This window comes from Antechinus flavipes, chromosome 1, assembly GCF_016432865.1.
Source record: "Antechinus flavipes isolate AdamAnt ecotype Samford, QLD, Australia chromosome 1, AdamAnt_v2, whole genome shotgun sequence".
NCBI lineage: Eukaryota > Metazoa > Chordata > Mammalia > Dasyuromorphia > Dasyuridae > Antechinus > Antechinus flavipes.
In genome coordinates this window covers 498,233,743-498,261,706 of record NC_067398.1, presented here as the reverse complement: position 1 = coordinate 498,261,706, position 27,964 = coordinate 498,233,743, and the positions used below count along the sequence as shown (strand labels likewise).

At 34.4% G+C, this 27,964-nt stretch overlaps 1 protein-coding gene across 1 annotated transcript; it reads right to left on the bottom strand.

Moving 5' to 3' along the window:
• Positions 1 to 271: 271 nt before the first annotated feature.
• Positions 272 to 27,873, bottom strand: CLUL1 (clusterin like 1). The gene is made up of 7 exons (XM_051970372.1): positions 27,768 to 27,873; positions 26,233 to 26,381; positions 21,651 to 21,818; positions 17,978 to 18,410; positions 8,926 to 9,063; positions 4,885 to 5,099; positions 272 to 2,811 (listed from the first exon to the last, which is right to left on the bottom strand). Exons 1-7 carry the CDS (start codon positions 27,871 to 27,873, stop codon positions 2,632 to 2,634), a joined length of 1,389 nt encoding a protein of 462 aa, XP_051826332.1. The 3' UTR covers positions 272 to 2,631.
• Between the last annotated feature and the right edge of the window lie 91 nt (positions 27,874 to 27,964).

The following is a 27,964-nucleotide window of genomic DNA, read 5'->3' as shown; positions in this document are numbered from 1 at the left end:
TTGAGGGCAAAGATTATTTTTGCTTTTCCTTTGTATTCTCAGGATTTAGAACTTTTCTAGAATCTATACTCTCTTAATAAATGCTTATTAATTTGTTAAATCTGTTATACTTGTTAATAGCCAGTCATGCAAAGCTTCAGAAAATTCTTTCCCCTGAAACAGATCAAAATATCAATTTTAGGGGAATTGCCTGACTCTGGAAGTTTCAACTACTTGCCTCTGTTTATACAGCTTTTGTCAAAAGGATACCTTTAACCAAAGTCTTTTTGACTTCTGAAAGTTTCTGAGGGACAGATTATTTATTCTTGTCTTTGTATCTTTGGGACCTAGCACCCAGGAAGCCTTGAATAAATGTTTATTGAGTTTAAATGGAAATGACTCAATCCTTAAATATATCAACCGTAATTTCTTTTGAGCCATAAGAGAGATAAGGTTTCACCTATGTCTTTGGCAGGTATCAGGATGTGAGTGAGATCATTAGATTGAGCAAGGTACAATGCCTTTTATTGAGGAACTCAGTAGGCCAGAACAGGGAACAGCATACAACTCATGAAGAATTTTGGTGAAGAGGGAAAAATGTCTAGGTCTAGAAAATAGAGTCATCTTCAAGGAAGTCCCAGGGTTACAGCCCTTTGCTAGCAGATCTGACCCTGGTACTTAAAGGCTGCCACATCGTGGCAATGGGAATTCAATCTTGTTAGCCTTGTTTCTTTTTGTATGATAATTTAGGTGCTGACAGATTAGAAAGTCACTGACTGGGGCATATTTTGGGGAACTTTTTCTGACCCATGTTGTATAGGACACGTTAATAAATAGCTCTCATTTGTATTAAATTGCCAACAAAAATTTCTCAATGTCAATAACAAAATTCACTGAAAGCATAGGTAGAGACTGCCCCAAGGCAACCCATTAAATATGGTCCTTTATAAACATTAAGAAGATAAATCATAAAGAAGTAAGTCTTTGGGATGGAGATCACTGAAGTTTTTTTCTAACAATCACAGAAAATATCTAGACTCTAAGTGATCACCACTATAAAATAGATCTGGTAGTTTAAATATCTCCATTATAGTTTCCTCTTAAAGTCTATTGCCTAGTCATGGAAAAATACTGGCAATAATATTTTTAAAGATTAATCATCTATGAATCCCAAAATGATATCTTTCTAAGAGTTAGCTTGTTTTTTCTCCTTGTACCTACATATCCCCCAAATCCCTTATATACCTTAAAATCTAAAAAATGACCAATTCCAGGTGGCCACCAAATTCAAAGTTTATGTAGTCCCCTCATTTCTTTCCAGATGAAGAGACCTATGTCTCTTTGCATCACAATACAGCACTGCATTTATGTGTAATTATCTATGTTAGTGCCAGGATTCCCACCTCAAGACCACTCCTATTTTTACTCCACTCTTTTCTTACAATTAGGAAATACCTTTTTTTTTTTTCCAGAGCAAAAGCCCCTAAAGCAAATTACACCCTGAACTTGCCATAACAATAATCTTTGGCTCTTCTAGCTGGATGAACTCTGCTCTAGCTAAATCACAGAATTGTCTCAAACCAACTCCAGGTAATGGGTCTCTGAGCTTGGATAAGCACCTGCTGTAAATGGATTATTTCCACACAAACTAGTCTCATTATTGCTGTGACTCCTATACTGCTTTGAGCTGGCTTGGTCCTGGAACAGACCCTAGCATACATATCAGGTTCCCTCCTCCAATGGAATAAAGAAGGCTTTTTGGGGATAATCTATATGAAATCTTTGGTTTTATTTTGTTTTATTGGGTTTTTTTCCCACAGTTTAACAGTTGATATATAATCTTTGTGAGCTCTTTAGTATTTTCAGAATTAACAGTTACATAATCTCTGCAGTTCTTTGGTCATATATTTTTAGAGTCTGACAGTATATGTGACAAAATTGTTTATTGTTAATTGTATTATTGTTCAGCCTTTCTCCTTCCCTTTCTTTCCCATTACTACTGCTAAAGCTTTGTATTGAATCAACTCCCATTATTTTACATATTATTCTCAGCATCAGAACTCATTAAAGGATTGTTTTTCTCAACATCTCTGGCTGGATCACAGGCTTTCCTTTAAACATAAATCAGGTCTTGGTCAAGGACTTAATCTGCATTTATGCTGAGGGAATTTGGGGATACAGAGACCAGCAACAGAAAACAAAGATTAACAGGGAAACCCTGTGTCCTCCTAGAAGGGATTCCCTTAGACCAGATTGGTCACAAATCAATCATATGTTCAACTTGATTTATTAAAGAAAACTAAAAAATGAAATATGCTTACTTTCATTTGAAGGTTTGTTGTATACCAAAGCAGAGAACTGCTAATTCTAACACTATGTGGGATGTATATTTAAAAGAGGATTTTGTATTTAACAGCAAGAAATGCAGTTCATTTGCTTTACTTGATGAAATCATTCTTAGATGGTATGGAATTTTGTTTCAATTTGTGGAAACCGAGATGATATGAATACTTTACCTGGATGGGACTATTTATGCTTAAATTGTAAAACGCAGAATACACTGTATATTGGTGTAATTTATCTCTTTTACTTCTCTATACAGATATACATTTTAAGAAAATGCTCTCAATAAGGCTGAATTGCTTACCAGACTTAAAAATGTTGCTTGTAATACTGTAAAGCTTTCTCAACCACATATTCAATGAAGCTGGAGTTATCTATGTTGTCATGCTCGGGGACTTTGATGGTGAAAGTAGGTGACGTTAGGATGGTCACTTCTAGCAGAGTGTCATTTGGATTAGTAGACTTTCCTTCACCTGTTCTTGGATCTACCTAGAGAAAATGTATTTACAGTAGAAAATTACTACAGTTTTATACATATTTAAGGCTTAGTTGAATTACCAATTTTATGTGTCAATTTTAAAAACCATTTTTACTAGAAAGGATAAATGTTTCAATTAAACAAGCATTAATTTTGACCAGAAACATTAATTGATGCAAAATATTATTGAAATAAAAAATTCCATTCTACTATCTCTACTTTCTTTGCTTTGTGACTAAAAAAGAAAGAAAGAAAAAGCATTGTATTAACCTAGGTTTTGTTAAATTCTAGACCTTCTTGTCTTCAGGGACTACTTATATGCCATATACTGCTAAGTACAGGGGATAAAAAGACATAAGTGGAACTGCCCCTGACCTCAAAGAGCTTACATTCTTTGATGATAGTCTATAGGACTTTGTTGCTTTTTTTATTTGTCTGAAGTATTTTTATTAAAGAAGTACAATTATTAATAAAGCACAGCAATGATTCTCAATCAATTCACAAACATACTCACATGTATTAACATATATATTATGCTTTAATGTGTTATATATGTATTATTTTGTTGTTGTTAAGTTATATTTGATTCTTTGTGATTCCATTTAGGGTTTTCTTGGCAAAGAGATTGTAGTGGTTTGCCATCTCATTCTTCAGCTCATTTTACAGATGAGGAAACTGAGGCAAACAGGGTTAGTTATTTGCTCAAGGTCATAAATCTAGTAACAGTCTGAGATGAGATTTGTACTAAAGATGAATCTTCCTGATTTAAGCTCAGTGCTATATTTACCATACATTTTTCTGCATCTCTCTTTCTTGAATACACACATCCATACACACACACACACAAACAAATATATACATATATATATATATATATACACACACATATATAGGTATATGTATGTATATATATTTTGATTTGAAGAAAACAGAAACAAATTGTGCCAATGCATAATTTGACTTGAATTTTGGGAAAATAAGTTTTAAAATCTTTTTTTCAGTAAATTCCCAAGCAGGAAAAAATATTTGCCAAGCAAAGGAATAGACCATAAAAAAACTCTGTATTCTGCTAATTGCCATTTACAAAAGTATACTTTGCATTGCTTATTTTGTGCATTAACAACACTCCCTTCTTCAATCCCCCCCAACCTTTAATGAGAATTTTAACATTTATATACGTTAAGATTTTTCAAAGCAAAAATACAAAATCTTATTGGACCCTCAAAATAATCCTACCTGATAAGTGCTATTATCTTAGCCATTTATAAATGGTGACATTGAAGCTGAGGGAGATTATGTTACTTGCCCACATAGCTGGTTAAGGGTCTTAATTCCAAATCCAGCTCTTTATTCACTATTCTATTTGGTATCTTTCATGTAAAGATAGATGTGTGAATTTGCCATATTTTTAAAATGGGGAAGAAGAGTATTTTGCCTATTTATGTCTGTTGTACCAGCCTTTGATTAATAAGGCTGACAATACCTTATCTTTTATGCTAAAAGAATATAAGTAAGAATGATTTGATCATATCAGTGGAGTATACAAGGCAATGCATATATATTTTTAAATAGATAATAATATTTCATCTATGAAAGTCACATTTTTGCATTTCACAGTTTGGGAAGCATTTTTCTTTATTTCTTTTTTTAAATAGTATTTTTTTTTTCAGTTACATGTATAAGATTTTTCTCTCTCCTTTTATCCCTTCCCTGAGAAGCAAACAATTTGATATGATTTATATAAGTGTAATTACGTAGAACATATTTTCATATTACTCATGTTGTAAAAGTAGACACAGAATAAAAGGCCAAAAATATGAAAAAAAAAAAGAAAGTGAAAATATATATGCTTTGATCTACAGTCAGACTCCATAAATTTTTTCTCTGGATGTGAATAGCATTTTGGAAGCATTTTCCACAAACATCTAATTTTTTTAAGGTTCTGTGTTTCTGAGAAACTTCAACTTGCACCAAATCAAATAGTCCCATACTTGGGAATACAAGCACAGTGACAATATATACATGTAATCTACTTGTCATTTCCTGCGAGGGGAATGAACTCTCTTTTTAGATTAAGGTATCACCTTTATAATATTGAAGATATTTTTTGGTCCTGTGGTCCAATGAGAGAGTTCAGTTACCCATCCAAACTTTTCCCTCATTTTCCCCATCATCAATATCATGTCTTCCATGTGATGCTGGGTCATCTGGAAAATCTGAGCATATTGCTGCTCAGAAATGTTAACCAGTTTAAAGGCTTCATCAAACTTCATGTGCAGTTCAGGGACATCAGGGCAGTCTGAGGAAAAAGAAAATAATTTGATAGGAAAATATTCTTGTAGAGTCAAAAAAATCCCATTTCTTGATCAATCAGGGATCCCGCTGATTTTTTTTTGCCCCTAAAATGAAGATTCTTTTATTTTTTTCTACATTTAATTTTTCTTTCATTTTCCTCAATTACATGTAAGCAAAACATTTTAACATTTGTTTTTAAAAAACTTTTTTCTTTCTTTTTAATTTAAAACTTGAATAGAAAATTGGAAAAAAAAAAACAAAATAGAAAAAGGGAAAAAACAGAAAGAAAAAATATTGTCATATGCACAGGAGAGCATGAGAGGATTAAAAATATGTAATAATAAATTACCATTTCAAGAAAACTTTTTCAAGGACACATATTCAGAACTGTCCATCTTTGCTTCTTTATAGATTTTCTTTTGTCCTCTGCTGTGTATTTTTTATTTTATTCTCCCCCTCCTTCCCCTTTTCTTTCCCCTACCTCCTCCAAGCAGGCTACAGTTAAGCACAGATACATACATTCACACATATATACACACTGATACACCCACACCCACACACACACACACACACACACACACCTATTTCTGCTAACTCTTCTACTTCTACCCACTAGATTGCCTAGCTATTACTTAACCTCCCTCTAGCACACCCTGTACCAAGATCCCTCCTATATTCTTTCTTTCCCTCTTTAATCCTTTCCTTCCCTCTTTAATCCTTTCCTTATCCCATTCACTTTAACTTACACACCCTTCTATACCCTGCCTTATCCTATTCTCTCCCTCTCTTTTTTCTTTTTATATTTTGGAGGGTATTATACATACATATTACATGCATACATAGTTTCTTCTTTAACCCATTTTGAAATGAGTAGATTTTAAGAATTATCAGTTCCTGCATCTAATACTTCTATGTCAGTCCTTGTTCTTGCATCTCACTTGTATAGCAAAACTACTGTTTTTATCATTTCCTATATAGTATTGCTTTTTAGAATCACATCATATTAAGCTTTACCTCAATCTTTCTTTTGGACTACCCAATTACTAATAACAATTTTAGACATAACAGTTTACATTTCCATATGTAAAACATAAACTGTTTGTCTTAGTCTTTGATATTGGCTTTTATATGACAGATTTTCTATTGAGTTCACATTTGTCTGCAATGAAATCCTGAAAATCTGACAGTTCCAGGATCTGTGGTCTTTGATTATAAACACTGATAGGTCCTGTGTAATTCTAATTATATCTGTAGCATATATGAATTTTTGTTTATTTGTTTTGATTGGTTTTTACCATAGACTTCTGTGGTTCATCCAGTTGCAGAGCACCCTGAAATCAGGTTTTCCCATTCCATATTGCTGGGCAAAGATTGCAACTATTTTAAAAATCTATTTTTATGATGGATAGTATTATAGCCAGGGTAAACTCTACTGCATGAAATGCCAACTCCCATTTCAATAGTGTATCATGTATGAAGACTTATTTTCACTGATTGTTTGAAATATAAGTGAACTTATCCTCTATCAAACTATCTTTTTTGATCTTCCGTCATTTTTTAGGCATAGTCCAGAGAGACAAATCAACTCAAGAATCATCAATTGATCTTCAAAAGTACTGTCCTAGACAATGGTAGATAAACCAAAATGAATTAAAAGTGCTTCATACCGTAAAAAAAATATTTAGAAGGGACCAAAACCTTTGTTTTTTTTGGAAAGTATCTCAGTTTTTACCTAATCCAAACCATTTATGAAAGGAATTCCCACTATCAAATATCTGGCATATAACATTTTCTTTATATTCCCTTTGGCCCAGAGATCTAATATCAGACAGGCATAAATCTTAAAAATGTCAAAGAGAGAAGGAAAAATAACATTCCTCTTTATATTCATAGCAGCATTTTTGTAATAGCCAAGAAATGGGAAAGAAATAGGTATTCACTGATTGGGAAATAGCTTCATAAATTGAGATATGTTAATGGATGTTACTGCCTTGTAAAATATAGTAAGTATGAAATATCCAGAAAAAGATGGATAGATTTATAAGAACTGATTCACTCTCATATAAAGTAGACCTATTTTTGGCCAAGGCAAATTCTTCTACAGATACTTTTAATATCATTTTATTCTGTTCTTTTCAGGAGATAGCTTCCTCTATTATCCATATTACTCATTAATCTTTAGTCTTTCTCTATACATTGTCTATTTCTCTGCTATCTACAAATACACACATCTCTCCTGTATTGAAAAATTTGAAATTCTTCACTTGATCTGACTGTTGCCAATAGCTATTGTCCTATACCTGTCTTCCTTTTTTTTGTGGCTAACCTCTGAGAAAGACATCTATAATTAGTGCTTCCACTTCCTTTTCTTTCATTCTCTTCTAACCTCACTGTAGTCTGGCTTTCTCCAAATTTACACATTATGAGTCACATCTCCTTATGAATCCTGCTCTTTTGATACCATACTCCCTTGTAAGCATTTGAACCAACAAACCATTTAACAAAAGACAGCTTTCTTATAGACAGGCTAACAAAGAGAGGAAAAAATTCAATAGAAATAACCTCTTGATGACAGAGTTCTTTTCTCCATAAGTTTTTAGGCTTCCCTGACAAGAACTCAGTTTAGCATTTCGTCACAGTGAGTTTGAGGACTCAGTGAAGAAGCAGTATCTTCTGAATATTTGCCTTTCCCTCTCTTTTGCTACCATTTTACCAAGTGCTCCAAATCCTTTTCTTCAGCGTCATCACTTTCAATGGGCAGGTTCCCATACTTTTCAGACTGTCCAGCCATGGTCACTGCCCTTCCTAGTCCCTCTAGTAGATTGACAGTATGATTACTGCCCTAGGCTGACGCCTTACATATCTGGCATCCTTCCTCCTGCTTACTCCCCAAATCCATCAATACATAAGAGCATGGAACAAGTTGCTCAAATGAGCCATTTGTTGGTCAATACACATATGCAGTACAATTATGCAGCCCATACAAGGATTGCTTCAGTGAGCCACTCAACTCCCTTCAAAGCCACCTGAAGCAACAGTGCAACTACTTTAAAATGAAATAGCTAAATTAACTTTATCATTACATTAAATTAAAATTTCCAATTATTTTTTCACACAATTCTCCAAGCCATATTTCCCAATGCATAAATGGATATAATTGAAGCTAAAAGAATTCTTCAAGGCCACAATAACATAGTATTTCAATAAAACAAAAGAATTACAGCATCATCTTCAGCATGCCTTATTCACTTGAATAATTTATCAAATGGGAGGAATTTATTTTTTTCAAATGCATTATAATTTTATTATTAGATAATACTTTTAATGCATTATTTCTTTTTTTCTTAGTAAGTAGTAATAACTTACTATAATTGGCAGATATAATTGGTATTCTTTTCTGTTGGGGACATTAGCTTATATTTAATCTTTTATCATGAACTGTGAGAAATCAAAAACAATAGAAAGGCAAACCAAAATAATTGACAGTAGCAGGCATTGAAATCTAGACTAAGCATACCCCAATGGCAAAATGTAGAAATACATGGAAAAGAAAACAATTTATGAATTAAAAGGATTTGTAAAGCAAAAGTCTTTGGACATCCAAAATGGGCACATTTTTTGATATTTATCTACCATATTGTATTTTGCATTGGAATCATCTATGTGTCTCTATCTTATCTCCCCTAAGTTGTTGAAGGCAAAGACTATTATTCATATTTCTCCCATCCAAATTGGCCTGATACCTAGTATCTGAAGGTGCTTTAAAAACAAGCCTCCAACCTATTTATTAATCAATGTGCATTGAAACAAATAAGGAAACATTAACTTACCTTGCAAGAGGTTTTCTTGACATTTTTGGCATCTGTTGTGAAAATCAAAACATCTAGACAAATTCTGACTAAGCTCTTTACATGGTACTCTAGTATGTCCAGGGAAAATCTCTGAAAACATGCCTCCTTTGTTGGGCTCTGAGGGAAAGAGAAATAAATTATGGGTACAATGATTTCACTTCAGTTTTAGTTCCAATGAATACAAATATGATTTTTAAAAAATTGATAGCCTCAATAAGAAAAAAGTTGTATTGAAAGGATATGAGTAGAAGTCAAAGCTGAGGGAAGACATAAATCATATACACACATATGTATTCTAAGCTTCTTAAATTTTTTCCACTCACAGTCCCTGAAAAATTTTGCCTGAGAAATTTTTACATGATCTAGGTACATAGGTATATAAAATAGGCATACAAATCAAACATTTACTTATTATGGGCCAGCACTCTGTACTTGAAACAAGGATTCTTACAAGGTGCTAATTCAGTAGAATTGATAAGACAATGGTTATCTAGTTTAGCATGGTGATTAATAGTTCTCTAGTTCAGTATGATTGATTTAATCTTACAACAAATAATGGTTCCCTAGTGATATAATGATTGGCTTACTCAGTATACTGCATATAAACTGGGACAAATGCAGCCAGAGAAGGGCTGGGAGTCAGACTCTGAGAAGACAGAGGACTGGTGGCAAGAGCTCAAGCTCTTGGACTCAGAGAGATATTCATTCCATTGCCCACCTTTGTGGTGGCTGGAGGCTGGAGCACAAACTCTTGGACTGAGACAGACTTCAAGACAGAGATGGTCTGTGTAGTCCTCCTGCTTCCTCCACAGAAACCAAGACACATTCCGAAGGACCTCCAGAAAGCTAGCCTGGGCCGCAGGCAAAGAAACTAGACTTTGAAGGAGATAATAAAGAATTTGGACTTTATCCCTGGTTATTCTCGTGGTGATTACTCAACTGAAAACGAAGGCTGGTCCAGAGACCTCCAGGAAATCAATCAGAATACTACATTTACTGATAATAAATCATAATTTTACAACTCCCACATTCAATTACAAAACCCCATAAAGGGTCATGAATCTCTTTTTTAAGAAGTTGGGATATGTATATATATATATATATATAGTCTTTCTATATGTATGTGTAACACATATATAGAGATACATGTATATACATGAACATATTGCAACACTATCATATGCACACACATGTAATACATGCATAGACAATATCTTTGCCTACAATATAATAAATATGCATGTATATGTATGCATAGTATGTACACAGTATGGACATATATGTATATAAGAGAGAAAAGAGTGAGAAAGCAGTTTTTCTGGAAGAAATTTAAAGCTATGTTAGCTGTCTTTCATTCAAAAGGGAAAATAAATGAAAAAAGTGAACAATAAACCATATATGTCAAGTCTTCCAACATATTAGAGTATTTCACTATATTAGAAATAGGGATATGTAATATAATGCTCCATTCTAGATCAGGGACATAATTTTCCTAGAATCTTTCATGTATACACCGGCACAAAGTCATGTCCACAAGATGGTTGCTACAAGAATGTTGGAGAGGAAAAATACTTTCTTTATTCCAGCTTCAAGAAGAGACAAATAGTTCCAAACACTCTTCAGAGAGAAATATGTGGATAGAGATAAAAGACTTTGGGAAGCAGAAGAAAAAAAAAAGGATCCAAAGCCTCAATGTGTCTCTAAATCTCAGCTTGTCTCCCTAGAGTCTTTTGGGATATTCCCTTCAGGTGAGATGGGACAGTGAAGGGGTTTTTTTCTTTCTTGGTTAAATGAGATCTCAGCTGGCTCCTATAATCAACTGGCTCCTTTCTTGTGTATTTGCTGGTATATTCTAATCTATATCCCAGTTTCTTAAACTGTAATTGGCAACCCAATATAGGCAATGTGGGCAGTCATGAAATTCTGATTTATAATTGGTTTGATATGTATACCTATTTTATATAACTATATACCTGAGATCATGTAATTATTTTTCAGGTGAAAAAGGGTCATGAGTGGAAAAAGTTTTAGAAGCCCTGGTTTATATAACTTCTCAGATTTCTGTGTGCTATCTGCTTGAATAAATGATTTTGTTAACAATTTGGTTCTGTGATGCTCTTTTGTATAACTAGCATTTACAGGCCTATGAGAATATATCTTGAATTATCTCTTCCTCTTTAAAGGAAGGTGCCCAGAAAAGTGACTTGAAGCTAAAAATATTCCTTTAGATAAACAATATTTACAGGGACAAATGGAAATAATTCTAGTCCGGTACCCCATCCAACTTTGTGATCCCTTTTCTTGTACCCCTCCAGGAAAAAATAAAATTCCCTTGGAGAGAGTGGGCAGTTTCAGAGATATATATCCACATTTCACCATGATCTGCATTTAGACTACGCATATGGCCATACACAACTTACATGGGCCACATAGCTCTACACTAATATTAGAGTAATATTAGACTTGCGATTTCATTTTCATAGTGAGTTCTAAGTTGAGGGAATTTATTCTACTTATAATGGTTGACACTTTCTCCACAAATAATAATAATAGCCATCATTAGCTACATAATCACAGCTAACACTGATATAGTGCCTTCTATGTGCCAGACATTGTGCTAATAGTTTGTATATATTATCCTAATAGTTGTATATATTATCAAGAGTTGTATTGAGAGGTCCAAATTAAGGAAACTGAGGCAAGCAGAGATGAAACAACTTATCCAAAGTCACAGAGAATATATGGGTGTCAGAGGTGGGACTTTAATTCAGATTTCTCTAGTTCTAATAATATATTATTCAATCCCCCCTCCTCCATGCTTTGAACACTCTCCTCACCTTTGCTTCAGTCCCTCTCTTCAAGAAGTAGCTCAATGCCATGTTTTCTATGAAGCATTTCTTGATCCTCTATCAGTAACCTCTCTCCTAAAGTACTTTGCACTGAATCATTTTGTATTTAATAGTGTTTTTTTATACATATATACTTATAGAAGTCCTTGTCATCGCCTTCATTAGACTGTAAGCTCTTTATGAATAGGGATTGTTTCTTTCATTGGATTCTTATCCCCAGTACCTAGCACAGTACCTGGCTTATTAAGGTACCTAATAAGTAGCTACTGACTGATTGCTAACAAAGATGATATCTTTGGTGATCTTTTCTACTATCTCTTCTCTCATCCCAGTAAATCTTAATTAGACATCAGGCACTACATTTGGATTTTGCCATTTCCCTCCCCTTCCCCCCCCCCCAAAAAAAAGCTACAAAAGTCTCAAAATATCAGGCTATTTAGGCAGATTTCCCAATACAGTTTGTTCCCTTTCTCTATTGGAAAAATGCCAATAAAATTTCATAATCATGTACAAATGCTTTTTTGCTCTTTGAGGTAGTACTCTTGGCATTTGGTTTGCAGTAACCTCTCAAATAGTTTTACTTTTCTTGGGAGAGTAAACTCTACATGAAGAATGGGATTCCATTTCATGATCTACATACATACTTCCCAGTTAGAACTACTTGCATATCAAAGAGTTGAGAGGAACTTAGACTGATGGGACTTTTTTCCCCCTTAAATTAACTTTGAACATTGAAGTTTCCAGACCATCTGAGGCAAGGAAAAAGTGAAGGACAGTTCTTTAATGGAGGTAGTGAATTGGAAGAAAGCCATGGAAAGATGAGAAGGCAGATATTAAAATTTTTCCTCATTTCAAAGGATTAGATATGCAAAGTTATTGTACACTAGGAGAAATGATAGTGTAAACCAGGACAGAATACCAGCTTGTGTCCAGAAACCTACTTATGTTGATGTTTTAACAAAGGATTTATTTCCTCTGATCTTTAGCTTTCTTTTCTATAAAGTGAAAGGGCTAGATTAGAGGATCTCTGAGATTCTCTTCTAGCCTCTGCTTTATGATCCAGTCACCTGCATTTAATTTCCTCCCTTAACATTTACTAGTTTCTTTGTGACTTTGTTCAAGCCTCTTCTCATTAGGGAACCTCAATTCTTTCTCTCTCTCTCTCTCTCTCTCTCTCTCTCTCTCTCTCTCTCTCTCTCTCTCTCTCTCTCTCTCTCTCTCTCTCTCTCTCTCCCCTTTTTTCTCCCCCCCTCCTTTCTCTCTCTCTTTCTCTCACCACCCTTTCTCCCCCCCTCCTCTCTCTCTCTCTCTCTCTCTCTCTCTCTCCTTCTCTCTGTCTCTGTCTCTGTCTGTTTCTCTCTCTCTCTCTCTCTCTCTCTCTCTCTCTCTCTCTCTCTCTCTCTCTCTCCTTTCCCTTCTTCCTCCCTCCCTTCCTCCCTCCCTCCCTTCCTTTTTTCCCTTCCATGTGCCAGACACTGTGCCAAGTAGTTTGCATATATTATCCTCCTGACAATCTCTATCCTACTAGAAAAAACTCATAATTGGACATTGAATTTCACTACTATTCCAGGTATGGAGTTTGTCTAGCTGAAAATTCTTCACTTTTACTTAAATAAGTCACTCCTAGGTTGATGCCAACCATACAAAGAACTTGCTTTACATTTTGGCTGCTGCAATTGTTTCAATTGGTTTCAGCCAGTTAACAAAGCCATTCCTCTCACCTTTCTTCTGGGAAAGAGCCCAGCAAGAAACAAGTTCAATAATGCACAAGTGCTTACTCCAGGTGTTGCCTATGTAGCAACACTTATTTCTGAAAATTTTTGCTATCTAAAAATCACAGAGAAATCCTGAGGATTTTTTTTTCTCTTTTTTTCCCCCAAGCTGAATTGTGAAAGACAAAACTGGAATAAGTTCTTATCAGTATTGGAAAATAACTTATGTGTAGGAAGCAATATTTGTTCTTTTTCTGACCTGTTCAATTTAGAATACACCTACAAGAATCTTATCTAACAAATCTTTGCATGAGCTTTCATGATTTAAAAAATTAGAGCATCATAGTATTTTAGAATGAGAAGGGAGGTAAGAGATCATATAATCATTCAGTCATATGGGCTTAAATCTCTAAGAAACTTTAGAAGCTGTTCCTTTAAATCAACATGTACCTGTAATAACAACCTCTTCTACAATTTATACGGTAAAGAGTCAACCAGCTTTTGTTCAAAGATTTCCAGTGAGAGAAGTCTATGATCTTAGGGCAGCCCATTCAACTTTGAGAAAGCTCTAATTTCTAGGAATTTTTTCTTTGCATTGAGCTTAATTTAAATCTGTCTTTCTGCAACTTTCAACTGTAGGCTGGTCGGTCCAGGATCAAGCAGAACAAGTCTAATTTATCTTTCACATGACAGTCCTTCAACCTTTTCCAGAAGATGTTTTTGAAAATAGCTAGCGTGTTCCCCTTAAATCTCTCCTTCAGCTTAAACTGCTTCAGTTTCTTCAACTATTCCTCCTATAACAATTACAAATCCATTCATTATCTTGGTTGCTCTCTTCAGATGTTCTCAATTTTATTAATCTCCTCCCCGAAATTTGTGCCCAAGATTGTAAATTACAAATATGGTGTGCCTGAAACAGAGTTCATAGCAAAGATAACCTCCCTCATTCTGCAGATTGATTGTGACTCTCTTAAGTTTGCTTAAATATTGAGGCTTTTTTGCTATCACTTCACTCATCTGAACTTTTGATTTTCAGCTTAGGGTACTATAAAACCCATGGATCTTTTTTCACATGACTTGATATTTAATCATACCTCTTTTATACTACATGTGGGAAGTTGATTTTTTAAAAATCTAGTGTAAGACTTTGTTTATCTTTATTGAATTTAATTTTATTAGATTTCATCCTGTTAAAACCATTTGGGGGAGGGGGGGAGGGTTCTCTCACACTGTCATCAAATGTGTTAACTCTATCATCCTAGCTTTTTGTCACTTGAAAATTTGATAAGCCTGTCATTTGTGTCTTGATTCAAATTATTGATAAAAATGCTAAACAGAATAGTGCTTAGCATATTATCTGGCACATAGTTGTTATAATTCAGTTATTGTGACCATATCAGTACATGATTGTTAACTAACAAATCTGGGATGCACTTCACTAAAGAAATTCTAAACTGACCTTGAAACATTGATCATTATCTTTTGGGTTTAACTATTCAACCACTCCCAAACCTGCCTTAATGTAATATTGTCTAGCCCAGGGCTTCTTCAACTTTTTTTTCACTCTAGATATCTTTTCACCTGAGAAATTTCTATGTGACCCCAGGTATGTAAGTATATAAAGCAGGTATAAAAACCAAACATTTACTGACAATAAACCATAATTTTGAGTCCTCCACCTTCAAGTTGAGTTGTGACTCATAGTTTAAGAAGCTGGGGATTAATCTACATTTCTTCATCTTGTCCCTAAGTAAAACATGAAAGACTTTGTCAAGTATTTCACTAAAATACCAATAAACTTTATGGATATATGTAACATCCCTGTCAAACCTGTCAAAAAAGGTTTAGGACAAACTGTTCTTGTTTTTACTCACACTGGCACTTCGTGATTGCTGGGGTTTTTTCCTAGATGCTCACTAACTATCCCTTTGAAAATATATTTTACAATTTTGCCAAGAATCAAAGCTTATAATTTTCAGACTCTGTTCTTTCCTTTTTTTTTAAATCTAGGATTTTCTCTTTCTCCAGACCTTTTGAATTTCTCACATCTTCAATGACCTTTCTAAAGATAACTGACAGTGTTCCAGTAATTAACATTTTTGTCAAATTGCAATGAGTGACAAACTTCTCTTTTTTAAGTTAAACATGTAAAATTCTTCTAAATATATTTTCATATTCATCATGCTGTGCAAGAAAAATTAGATCAAAAGGGAAAAAATAACATGAGAAGAAAAAAAACAACCAATGACAACAACAATAAAAAACTGAAAATACTATACTTTGATCCACATTTAGTCTCCATAGTTCTCTGGGTGTGGATGGTACTTTCCATCACAAATCTATTGGAATTGCTTTGAATCACCTAATTGTTGAAAAGCCCTAAGTCCATCAGTGTTGATCATCACATAATCTTGTTCAAACTTCTCATTTTAAATATGAGAAAACTGAAGCCTAAACGGAACTTGCTCTTTTCCCAGAGTCACATTGTCCTTAAATGATAAAGATTAGATTTAATCTCAAGTTATGCATTCAAAATCCAAATCCAAATCCTACTTCTTCTACAGCTCACTGTCCTTCCTGCTTTATGATCTGGAGAAAGTAGCAGAGGACATTAAGTTCTACCTTCATAAAAAGCTAGATTAATAGTTCTTGACCTTGGCATTTATCCTAAAGAGTATGTAGAGAAGGTCACAAAGAATAGAATTGTGGGAATAAAGGATGGAGGAAAAGAAGAACTATTAACAATGGTCACAATGATTAAAATGATAAGATCAAGAAAACAAAACTGAATGCTATGTGATTATAATTACTAAGCTTGGCCCCAGAGAAACTAGAAGAAATTCATCTCCCTTCCTTTATTGGAGGTATAGGGAAACCGTGTTTGGTGTACTGGTTATTTTTGGTGGAAATTTTTTTTTCAATCTTTGTGGGAAATGATGAAGGGAGGGAGAGGAAGGGACATATTCTGAGATTATTAACATGGAAAAACAAAAGATATCCTTTTAAACAAAAGAACTATGGGGTTTGTGTAATTTTTTGGTTCAGGAAACTAAATATAGCTTGTATAAATAAGTTGTATAAAAACTATATGGCACAAGAGAAAGAGCCCCCAGCCTAAAGTCAGGAAGACATGTTAGAATGATCAGGGTGGATAGCTGTATGGAGGATAAATTAAAGAGATGAGTTACCAAATGCACAAAGACCAATTAGTCATTAGAATACATTAAGATGAAAATGCTGAGAAAGGACTATTTTTGGAGGTATATTGTAATTCAGATTAGCATAAACTACTTATTATATTGATATCATTATTAACAGTCACTTAAAATTAAATATAAAGTGCTGAGATCGAAGCAGGGTACAAACTTTATTGAATTAGTCCTTTCTGGAACCTTTCCAAGGAAAAATAAGGTTAGCTGAGGTTAGCTTTGAGCTACCTTATTAGTTGGGGCAGCTAGATGCCACAGTGGCCTGGAATCAGGAAGACCTGAATTCAAATCCTACCTCAGACACATACTAACTCTGTGATCCTGGGCAAGTCATTTAACCCTGTCTGCCTCAGTTTCCTTTTCTGTAAAATGAGCTGGAGAAGGAAGTGGCAAACCATTCTAGTATCTTTGCCAAGAAAACTCCATCTAGGATCATGAAGAGTTGGACATGATTGAAAGGACTGAACAACAAAAATAAAAGCTGTACATTAACATCTTCAATCTAAACTATTTCTTTCCATGCTCTTTTATTCACATTAATGATTTTTTTCTAAGTGAGAAGATAGACTGGTATTTAATTTCAAACAACTGGTTAATTTCAAACACAAACAACTGTGTAAGTAGGAAAAACTTTGTGACATGGCAAAGAAGTCATCAGAAAGTTGATGAAATGAATGAGTTACAATGGATTTAATTAACTTGTATAAAAAGTGTGAGTTCATTCTTTCATCATCATGTTCATTCTCAATTCAATATATTTATAACAACCTGTTATCCAAATGGCAAAAGTATATTATCAGTCTATAAACAGGTGCAAGGGCCTTCAGTTCATCCTGTCAAAGTGTCTTGTCCTAAAGGAATGGCTATTTATGATTTATTCACTTCAATCAGAATATGGACTCAAGTGAATAAACAGGGAGAAAAAACTGGGATAAAAATCTTGGAAATATTGTTTAACCACAGACAGACACTTTAGTAACAATAAATAAGGAGGCAGTTTTATAATAGAAAGGGTGCTACATTTGGAATTCAAGGATCTGGGTTTGTATCCTGATTCTGCCACTTACAGCATCATTTCCCTGGTCCTAGTTTCCTCAGCTTTAAAATTAGGATGTTAGACTAGGTGATGTTTAAGGATGATTTAGGCTATAAATCTATGGTCCTATCATCTCACGAACTTCTCAACTCTAATATATACTATTCTACTTAAAACTAGACATTGTTAAAGATGGTGCCATCAAATGATTTTTATAATACTTGCCTTTTTCTTGTTCAGGCAAATCCTTCATTCCTTTTAGCATTTCAGTAATCATTTCACCAATATTTGCCAAAGCTGATTTGCTGAAATCAAAAAGCAACTGAAAGAAATTGGGTATCTCCCAGCTTTTCAGAAGATTTATATTTGGGGGAATTGTCTCTGAGAAAGCCGGCAGGAAGTAGGGTTCTGTTGAGTCTACATCTGAGATGAAATATGTTTGGAAACCCTGGTCAAATTCTTGGTGTATCTGTTTGAAGACATCGGTGCTTCTGTTGAATAGTGTGTTCACATCCACAGCCAGTTGGCTAAACGTGCCCTCCATTTGGTTTAATAGAGCATCTTCCTCATTTGCCTTTCCAGTGATAGGGAGTGCTTTGCCTTCATCCTCATAAAAAGGAAAAATTAATTGAGGCATTTTCTTGAAAAAGTTTTCAATCTGTAAGGAAATACAAATGGAATCAAATTCTTACCTTGAATTCCTGGATATTATAGGAATAAGCAGTGAATTTTTAGATGATGTACTAATCATTCATTTCAGTTCTATTAAGTGCTTACCAAATAGCTAGTTGGCACTGTATATAAGAGTGCCAGGTCTAAAATCAGGAAGACAAGTTCAAGTATAACCTCAGATAATTCCGAGTCACTTAACTATGTTTGCCTCAGTTTCTTCATCTGTAAATGAGCTGCCAGAAAATGGCAAACCACTCTAGCAGCTTAGCAAAGGAAACCCCAAAAGGGGTTACAAAGTCATCCACAGGTGAAAATGACAAAAACAACAAAAAAAGTTCAATTCCTGTAAAGTTCTGATCCGAGAGTTTTGATGATGCAAAACTGGCTCAAGTTTAATGACATTACTAAGGAATTACAACCTGAGGAATGGAATTTGGAATACCAAGAACACTAGAAGACATATAAGGTAGTATCCAGAGAAGATTTGGGGGAAAAATATAACTAAGCCCAAGATTGTCTAAAACCTTTTTTTCAGGTTTTTCTTTTAGTAGCATGCTCCCAATCCTGAGTCCTTTCTGAATACTTTCTCCTTTACCTTAACCCACAAAAATGAATTCGTGAGAAATGATCAGATAAAGTATTTACTCTAAAATATAAATATAATTTATAAGGCTTAGTATGCTACTTCCACCAAGAGTGTTTACATTTTCAAAAATCAAAGCCTACTTTTAGCTTAAGCCAAACTCTAATTGCTGGATTTCAGATATCAATAAGGGAGGTGTTTGGGGAGGCAAAAGGGTCTTCCTGGGTACCTCTGAAAGTAAATCCTATTTTACTTCCATATGTAGATATCCCTATATATATCGGTGTTAGTGGTAAAATGATTAAAATGAAATAAAGTTCCTATCTTCAAGGAGCTTATATTCTATTAAGAAAACAACATGTTTACATAAAAAGTAAATGTAAAATAGAATAAGATATAAAAGAATTATAGAAGCAGGTATTAGCAGTTAAAGGGAGTAATCAAGAAAGATTTCACAATTCCAGGCAGCCTTTGAGTGGATTTTTGAAAAAAAAAAAAAAAAACCCTAAGTTTTCTGAGAGGCATAGTTGTGGAGGGAGTGGATTTCATGTTAAAATGAGTCAACTGGCTAACATATTTTCACAGATAAGTAGCTCGTCAATGTTGCTACACCATTAGACTACATGTAGATATGTTTGTTTAACAGATGATTGGTCTTTTCACTAAATGTTTGAATCATAAAAAGATCTGGGACAGGGCAGAGTAAGCTGTCAAATTTTAGGGAGCTCAAACTGTCTACGGGGATCTTTGTTCAGCTTTTGACTATTATAAGGAAATTCAGTTTTATGTCTTTTTAAGTCATATTATTTTTATGTATAGTATTTTATTTATAATAATAAAAATATATACAATATTTATTACAATATGAAGTTTGTTTTATTTATAATGTTATTATATTTTAATTATTAAACAGTTTTGATTGGAAAAAAGTTCTTAAAATAACAAAATAATAAATAATAAATTAATCTCAGGGAGAAAAGAGTAAACACAATTACCACTGATCATTTATCAGACTCAACAAATACAATTTTGTATGTAAAAATATTTTTGTCTGTATGCTGAGAGCAGTTATTTAAAATGAAAAGAAAAACCCTTACTTTGTCTTATTTGGTTGTACCTATACTGCTGGAATATCTTTAATTATGTTGATAATCTTTTGCAGAAACAAAAAATATTAGATTTGGAAGTGACTAAAGGAATCATCTCATCCAACCAATATATTTTGCAGAAAAGAAACTAAGGTTGGGGGGGGGGGGTTAAGTGATTTATCCTGGATCACACTGTGGTAACAATAAGGCTTCTTTTCTTCATAGCTCTCTGTGGATGGGTTAGAGACTGGAAGCAATCACAAAAGCCCAGGAGATCCAATTAAAGGGAAAGCCAAGTAAATAGCTTATTTATCCTAGAGATTATTTTCTATATAATTGAGTATTGCATTGACAAGCAAGAAGTGTTCTGATTACTCTTGGCTTTGTCCAATATTGGGCATGAAATCTTAACCATCAAGGCTCATGTCTCAACAATGTTGCTTATTCTTCATTTTTTAAAAGAGGACCAATGAAATCACCAGTGATGTCTTGACTTGTGTGTGAAATAAATTTAAGTGAGGCAGAGTTGCAAAGTCTTGCAGGAAGGGGAAGAAATTGAAGACATTAAGACAGCTATCTAGTGGAAACCACCCTAGTGAATACAGATCCACTAAGGTCCTCTGATGATTCTTGAAAATTCTAAAGTCATCCTGGGAACTTAAAGGCTATGCCAGAAAAGTACAACTCCCAAGCTGGAAAGATTTTGTCTTTCAACTGAGAACCTAAGTTCAGAGAGGCTCATTATCCATTTGGTGTAGAGGGATTAATTTTCCAGCGATGGCAATTTAGGAACCATGTTTATTAAGTAGAAGAGTTGCTATCTTCAATGATGGAAGAAGTACCCAAACTGACAAACTTACAGCTCCTTGAAATATTGGAGAAATATGCAGATGATTTCTCCATTTGTGTAAACTGACCAGGGATTTCAGGATCTATATAATATTCCCATGAACTGAATCAATTTAATGCACATGAGAGTGGGTGAAGTAAAAGTGCAAAGGAAACTCTTGGCTCCAAGAAGGAAAAAAATGAAAGAATGAATAAGACCTTATTATTATTTTCTAGCAATAGTAGTATAGCATTTTATAAAAAGCACATATAGATTATGAAGGATTGCAAACTATTGAAGTATAAATACATTGAACCATTAGCACAAAAAAATTGACAATGTTTGTTCAGTTACAGATAATTTAGTGTTGACATCAAATTGGGTACCTCTGTCCTCCATTCTAAGATGTTTCAATGGATCTGTTTCTTACAAGCATCTGTTATGGTATTCTTACCTATCAGGTCATTGTATTGGTCCTCCAGTGGGGATTTAGCCAACATACTGGGGTGGGGGGTGGGGGGAATGGTGTCTTCCTCTGGTTCTTCACCTTCACTTTATGGCTGACCCACCTACATTTCTTCTTTTGTGGAAATCATCCCCTGTTTCTATAGATACCCCTTTTGTTAATTTTATCTCCTCCTTGCCCTCTCCTCCCCAATTTGGAACTGGAAGGGATCTTAGTTGAGCTCTAGGAATCTTGAAATTCTGATCTATTTTTTCCCTTACCTTATTTATCACAGAGGACCAACTTAGTTGGCAGGTTGTATAAAATCTCATGCAGCTACTTTCCAGACAAGACTTGCACTCATCCCACGAACCTGTCAAAGACACCTGGCATTGTCTTTCCTCCTCTTCCAGTCTTTCTTTGACTTCATTCATAAGTTGAAGAGCCTCCTAATTGAGGGGGAGAAAGTGGCATGCCATTTCAACATCAAGCACCTCAATACATGCTGCTTTTAAAGTGAGCATTTCTAAGCTATTTTCCCAAGATATTCTACTTTTCCATTTCAGTTGCTGACAGAAAAGCTCATGTTTTCTATTTGTATAAAATAGAAATTGTCCTATACCAGTCAAGCAATTCTCTTTGTAGACAATATAAAAGCAACCAAGTGGCACAATAGATTTAGGCAGATTAGTGGTGAATTCCTACTTCAGATATCACCTGTGTGACTGAGATAATCATTTAATCCTTCTCAACTTCAGTTTCCTCATCTGTAAATTGTAGATAATAATTGCATAATATTTCCCAGAATTGTTGTGAGGATCAAATTAAATAATTGTAAAGTATATAACAAGTCTTGAATTGCCATATAAATATTAACTGTTATTATAGGAAAAATAAAAACTTATAGGTTCTAAAAAATCTAAAATAAAAATAACTTACATTTTTAAGGTTTACAGAGTAGTTTATGTATATTAACTCCTTTAATTCTGTAAACAACCCTGTGTAGTAGGTTCCATTATTTCCATTTTATAGATAAGGGAACTGAGGCAGATAGAGGTTAAGTAACTTGCAGAGTCACAGAGCTAGTAAGTGTTTGAAGCAGGATTTGAACTCATATCTTTCTGACTCCAAGTCCCTCATGTTTGTGGTACTTCCTAGAAGTTTGCCTCTAAGTGAAGATGCAAATGATAACTTTTATAGTCTATAAAACCATGAGATTCAGTAATACTAGATGACTGACTATATCGATGAAATAATTACTGCATGGTAAACAATATGTTTAGGGCTGGATGACTCTCCACTTTAGGGGTGTCTGGACACCCACATACCTGTGGATACAATAATGGTCTATCAAAAGGCAGGGATGTGAAAGCCGTCCAGGAGTAGAGCTGGGGACATATGGCCACAGTTGTGAAATAGAAAGGGGAAGATCACCCTCTAGTGGCTAACTTTTGGAGGTGACAGGGAAAGGACTCACCTATCCTTCCATCCTTTCTTACAGCATGGAACAATCCACCAACTGATCTCTCTTGGTCTACATTCTATCAAAGTAACTCAGGGAGTGAATGATTTGTTTCTAACCCTACGTGACTCCCTCCCTTCTCTGTTCCTTGTGTTAACAGAAATTGATTAGAAGGGACATCAGTTAATATGGTAAAGTCTTCTTTAAGAAGCCTTTAGGTAAAAAGCCCTAGGTAAACATTAGAGAGCATTATGATTATTAATAAAGAATTTTGCAACTTTTGCAAATATGAAATAATGAAAGGAATCCTGAAATGCAAGATACAGGGAAAAAATAATGTGGGTCATAAGACTTTGTAGACCAAATCCCAGCTCCTCCCCTGATTAATCACATAAAATGTGTTCTGCTAAGTAAATTAAATTTTTATAAATTGAATTTTCCCATTACCTTACTTTGATTTCAGAGTCACCTAATTTTTGTTTTCTATCATCTTCTTTGGGGCAACTAAGTGGATCATTGGCTAAAATGGCAAACTTAGAGTTAGGATAAATAAGTTCAAATCCTGATTCAGATATTTATTAGTCAATTCCAGACTTATCTTAATGTTTCTCAGCTCAGTTTCCTCATTTGCAAAATGAAGATAATGATGGCCTTTACCTTATTGGGCTCTTTGGAGAATCAAATGAGATGATATATTTATATATAGCTCTGCATAGAACATTTAGTACCAATACCTAACACACAATAGGCACTTAATAAATACTAATTGATTTACTAGTTAACTATAATTATTCTTTCTTCTTTTGTGTTTATTAAATATTTCCTTTTATGAAGTTATTAATTTTTTTATTTTTACTTTTTTTTTTGGAGGGAATTCAACATTGTTAAGACAATTAAGAACTGTGTTTGGGGTTTACACTTGAAAAAAATCCTCTAGTTTTTGTGTAAGTTTAATCAGGGTTTCTCCTAAAGCATGGCATCTATTGTAAAAAAAAAAAAAGTCCTCTCTTCCTGCTACATAGACCTCAGATCCTTCTCAAATGTTTTTCTGCCTGCTTGGTTCTTACTCTCTCAGTTAGGGGGAGATACATTTAACAAGTGGCTTGTCTGGAGCTCTTTGGTTTTAGCACATCCCCAGAATGATCAGACCCAAATCTCAAGAGAGAAATTAGTCTCAGAATTGTAGTGAGGGCCCCAGAAATGGAGATGACTAGTAGACTGAAAGTTTTCATACCTGGAAACTATGACTAAATTTGGTTTCCTTCCTTTTTTACCAAGTGGAATGGAAATGAGCCTTCCCCAAAGAATCAATCTTGGCACTCCACTTTCTCCGCACTCCTTCTCTAGAAATATGCTATGTTTAAGTGGAACAAAACCAATGGTCAGAAAATCACTTTTCCCTCTTTTCCCCTGCTTGGGATAAAGAGGGAGGCAAATTTCTTATTATTTTACAAGGAAACAAAAATGTTCATAAACCCCAAACTACATGAGAATGAAAAAAATTAAGAGGATTCCAGGACATTCCTGGGGACCAATAGAACATTGGACCTGGTTTCAGACAACCTAAGTTTCTGTCCCAGCTCTTTGACTCACTAGCTAAGTTCCTCAGAGCCTCAGACTTCTTTGGCCTTGGACAGTCTGTGATTCTGTGAAGTTTAAAATTGTTCTTATTCCTCCTTAAGACCTGTGTGATGGAGCTCATGGGAAGACACATTCTATTAGACCCCAAAAATGCCCTTTAGGTCTGACAGGACTTCCTTATTTCTTCTCTGCCAAAGACTTCCCCCAAAATGGCATTATCCATTATTGACTTATATTACCAACTCTGAAACTTGTCTACAAACATGGTGTCAAGTGCCTTGAGGAACTGCAGGTATATGATGTCACTCGATGTTCCCCTAATCTACACAGTGTTGTAAACCAGTCAAAAAAGGGACAGCTACATGGCATAGTGGGCAAGAACACTGGACTTGGGATCAGGAAAGTATGAGTTCAAATATGACTTCAGAAATCTATATTTTGGGGCAGCTAAGCAGGACAATATATAGCACCAGGAGTCAAGAAGACATCTTCTTGGATATGTCTGCCCCCAGACATTTACTAGGTGTGTGACCCTGGTTTTCCTTATCTATAAAATGGGGAAAATATAGCACTTAGGATTGTTGTGAAGATGAAATGAGATACATACAACACTTTGCAACCTTAATGTGCTATATAAATGCTATTATTGTAAAAGAAAATGAGTAATAGTCTGACATGCCTTGTTCTTGAGAAACTCATTAATTTCTAGAGATCACTGCTTCCCTTTTTGTAAACTAAAACAAAATCCATCAAAAATCTGTTCTATGATATTGTTATTGTTAGGCATTAATGTCAGCCTATGATTTGAAAAACCTTTTTTTCTTGTTCAAGATAAAAATTTCAGACAACCCCTGAGTCACAGTTCTTGTGTATTCTAGCCTTTTATTTGTCACAGTATGGAATTAACTCTAGTGTTTAGGTTCAGGGCATTTATTAGCTACATTATTATACATATTATAGACTAAGAAGGTCTTAGAGAATAACTGGTGGATATTTGTATAGCATTTGAAAGTTTGCAAAAAATTTTTATGTAAATTAATTTATTTGAGCCTCACATCGACTCCATGAGGTCAATAATGGCAGATAATTTTATCCCCATTTTACAGATGAGGAAACTGAGGTTTGGTGAGTGACTTGCCCATTGTTCCACCACATACACATAGTAAATGTTTGGAGATGAATTTTAAAATCGGTTCTGCCTGAATCCATTTCTAATTCTTGATTCCATATGGCATTATTCTCCCAAATCTTATCACTGTCAGAATGAAGAAATGGATCCCCTCTAGGAATCCTTAGAAATCTCTGGTGAGGGAGGGAAGTATGACATCAGTTTCCACTTTGGAGATCTACTAAGATAATTATTCATCTTTGACTTGAAGACATATTCAAATCCCAGCAAAAGTTCAACTGATTTCATGAGGGGAGTGCTTAAAAAAAGGGGCAGGATTTCTTCTTGTTAAGTAGAAAATATGGAAGTGATAATTCAGGTAAACCGTCTTCCTCCTAATCTGAATATAAGATTTCTGAGAAAAGAGAATTTGTTAGGTTGCCACTTTGGTCAAATAGGATGTGACTATTGAGAACAAAACAGAAGAACAAATTTGGAAAAAATATATATTTGGAATCCTTCTTTCCTAGTAAGAGTGTGTACTGATTATGTCATCTATGCATGGCAAATACAAATGCTTATTTGTGAAGCCGATACTTGATGTAACCAAAATGATTGTCAGCTTATGAATGCTGGAGGAAATGATTGCTCAGTGGGGCTCTCACAGTCTATCTTCTTGACACACTTGGGGAATAAGACCATATTCAATCACCTGTTTTTCTTTACTGCTTTTCTTCAGGGTTTTCATTAGCTCTTTGTGTTTTACTTCATTTCTTTCCATCATGATTTTCATCTGCTTAATTCCAATCAAAGCTTTCTTCACCTCTTCATCTACATATTGTTCTCCAGCCACAGACAAGCCTAAGAGAATCATAAGATCTGTTTTGGGTTTTTTTTTTTTGTTTTTGCTTTGATTACACAACTACATTGCAAAACCAGTTCACTAATTTTTCTTTCCCTTAAATAGAGGCCTAATTGCAATTTTATAGCATCTGACTCTGGAAGCCTCTCATAATGAATCAGCAGTAAGCTGCCACCCTGACAATACCTTCTGTTCATGTGTTGTGAGCTCCTCAGTGTGCTGTAGTTAATTTGACCTCATTCTTGTCACTTGCATCAGTGACCTATTTTTATTTATTCAATGTGTTTTTAGTTTGGAACTATTTTTATGTATTCAATGTGCTTTTAGTTTGGGAGTCAAAACTTTGCAATTAGACAAAATAAAAAAGCATAAATCAAATGTATGCAACCAGGACACTGAAGATAATTTGTAATCTCAGCCTTTGTTCCAATAACCTCCATGGAAGAATCAAACGGAGATATGGCTGCAAATTTCTGCACCAATGCCAAGTTGAGTGGTTGAGATCAAGAGAAGTTAAATCACCTGGGGTGTAGTACTTTAATACCACACCAAAGAATAGAGTGTGAAAACACTGGCTTTCCCAAATACCCTTTAAATTTAGTACTCTAAAACAAAGTCCTCATCACTCCACTCTATTTATAGTTCTGAACAAATATAATTGATTCTTTGGCATGATCTCTTCCCCAGTAATGAGACTCTTTAATCTTTGAATATACTTTTTCCTCATTGATGATGAATAGATTTAATAGGGCTAGAATTCATGGCTTGATATCCCTCTTCTTTACAACTATAATCTGATTTAAAGAGTATAAACCTTCAAAGCATTTTCTAACTTGTTCCATTTTAGCAAATTTAATTGTCAATATATGTTAAATGTCCATAATCAAGAAAAAGCCACATTTAGTTCTTAAAATGAGAATTCAATTAATGACCAGAGAACAACCAGATGTAATATATTTGTTATTTAATCTTCTACAGAATAATGATGATTGCAAAGAGCATCTTCATTGTTTAATTTTTTTTTTAAAGCTGTAACATTATTTCATTGTTCATTAGTCTGTATCTATGTGACAGCAAACATCTGGATAATACGGGAAATCCTGTTAAAAAAAATGGTCAGTTTTATCTCTACAATACCAACCAGCTGGCTATGGAAAAGTATTCAGATAATTGGCTGACTTTTCCCATTTTTGTCCAGATGTTTAGTATCACGTCTCTGCAGCCTCTATGTTTAATATCAATCAGGCCTAGAGAAAGTTTTACAACACCATGTAACTAGAGGGCTGTAATGAAAGCTGTTATCTCTTAACTGTGAGCGCTAGTAAATGCCAGCAGTACATAGAAACAGGACAAGGGAGATAAAGGATAAAGGGAGATAAACTTACCCTTTAGATTTTCATCCAGATCAGTTGTGTCTTTCCAAGTAGGTGCACACTGACAGCTTTTCCACCATAACAGATGCACAGTAAACATCAGAATTGGAAGCTTCATGTTCCCCATTACTGAAAAAGAAAAATAAACCTAAATTAAGTGCTAGCCTTTAGGTTGTTATTTTCAATTCAGTATCAAATGGAAACATATG

Coding starts and splice junctions, on each gene's coding strand:
- CLUL1 (XM_051970372.1), bottom strand. CDS start 27,873: ATGAAGCTTCCAATTCTGATGTTTACTGTGCATCTGTTATGGTGGAAA. Junction 26,382..27,767: donor TCTGGATGAAAATCTAAAGG/GTAAGTTTATCT, acceptor TGATTCTCTTAG/GCTTGTCTGTGGCTGGAGAA. Junction 9,064..17,977: donor TTTGCCTGAACAAGAAAAAG/GCAAGTATTATA, acceptor TCTTTCCCTCAG/AGCCCAACAAAGGAGGCATG.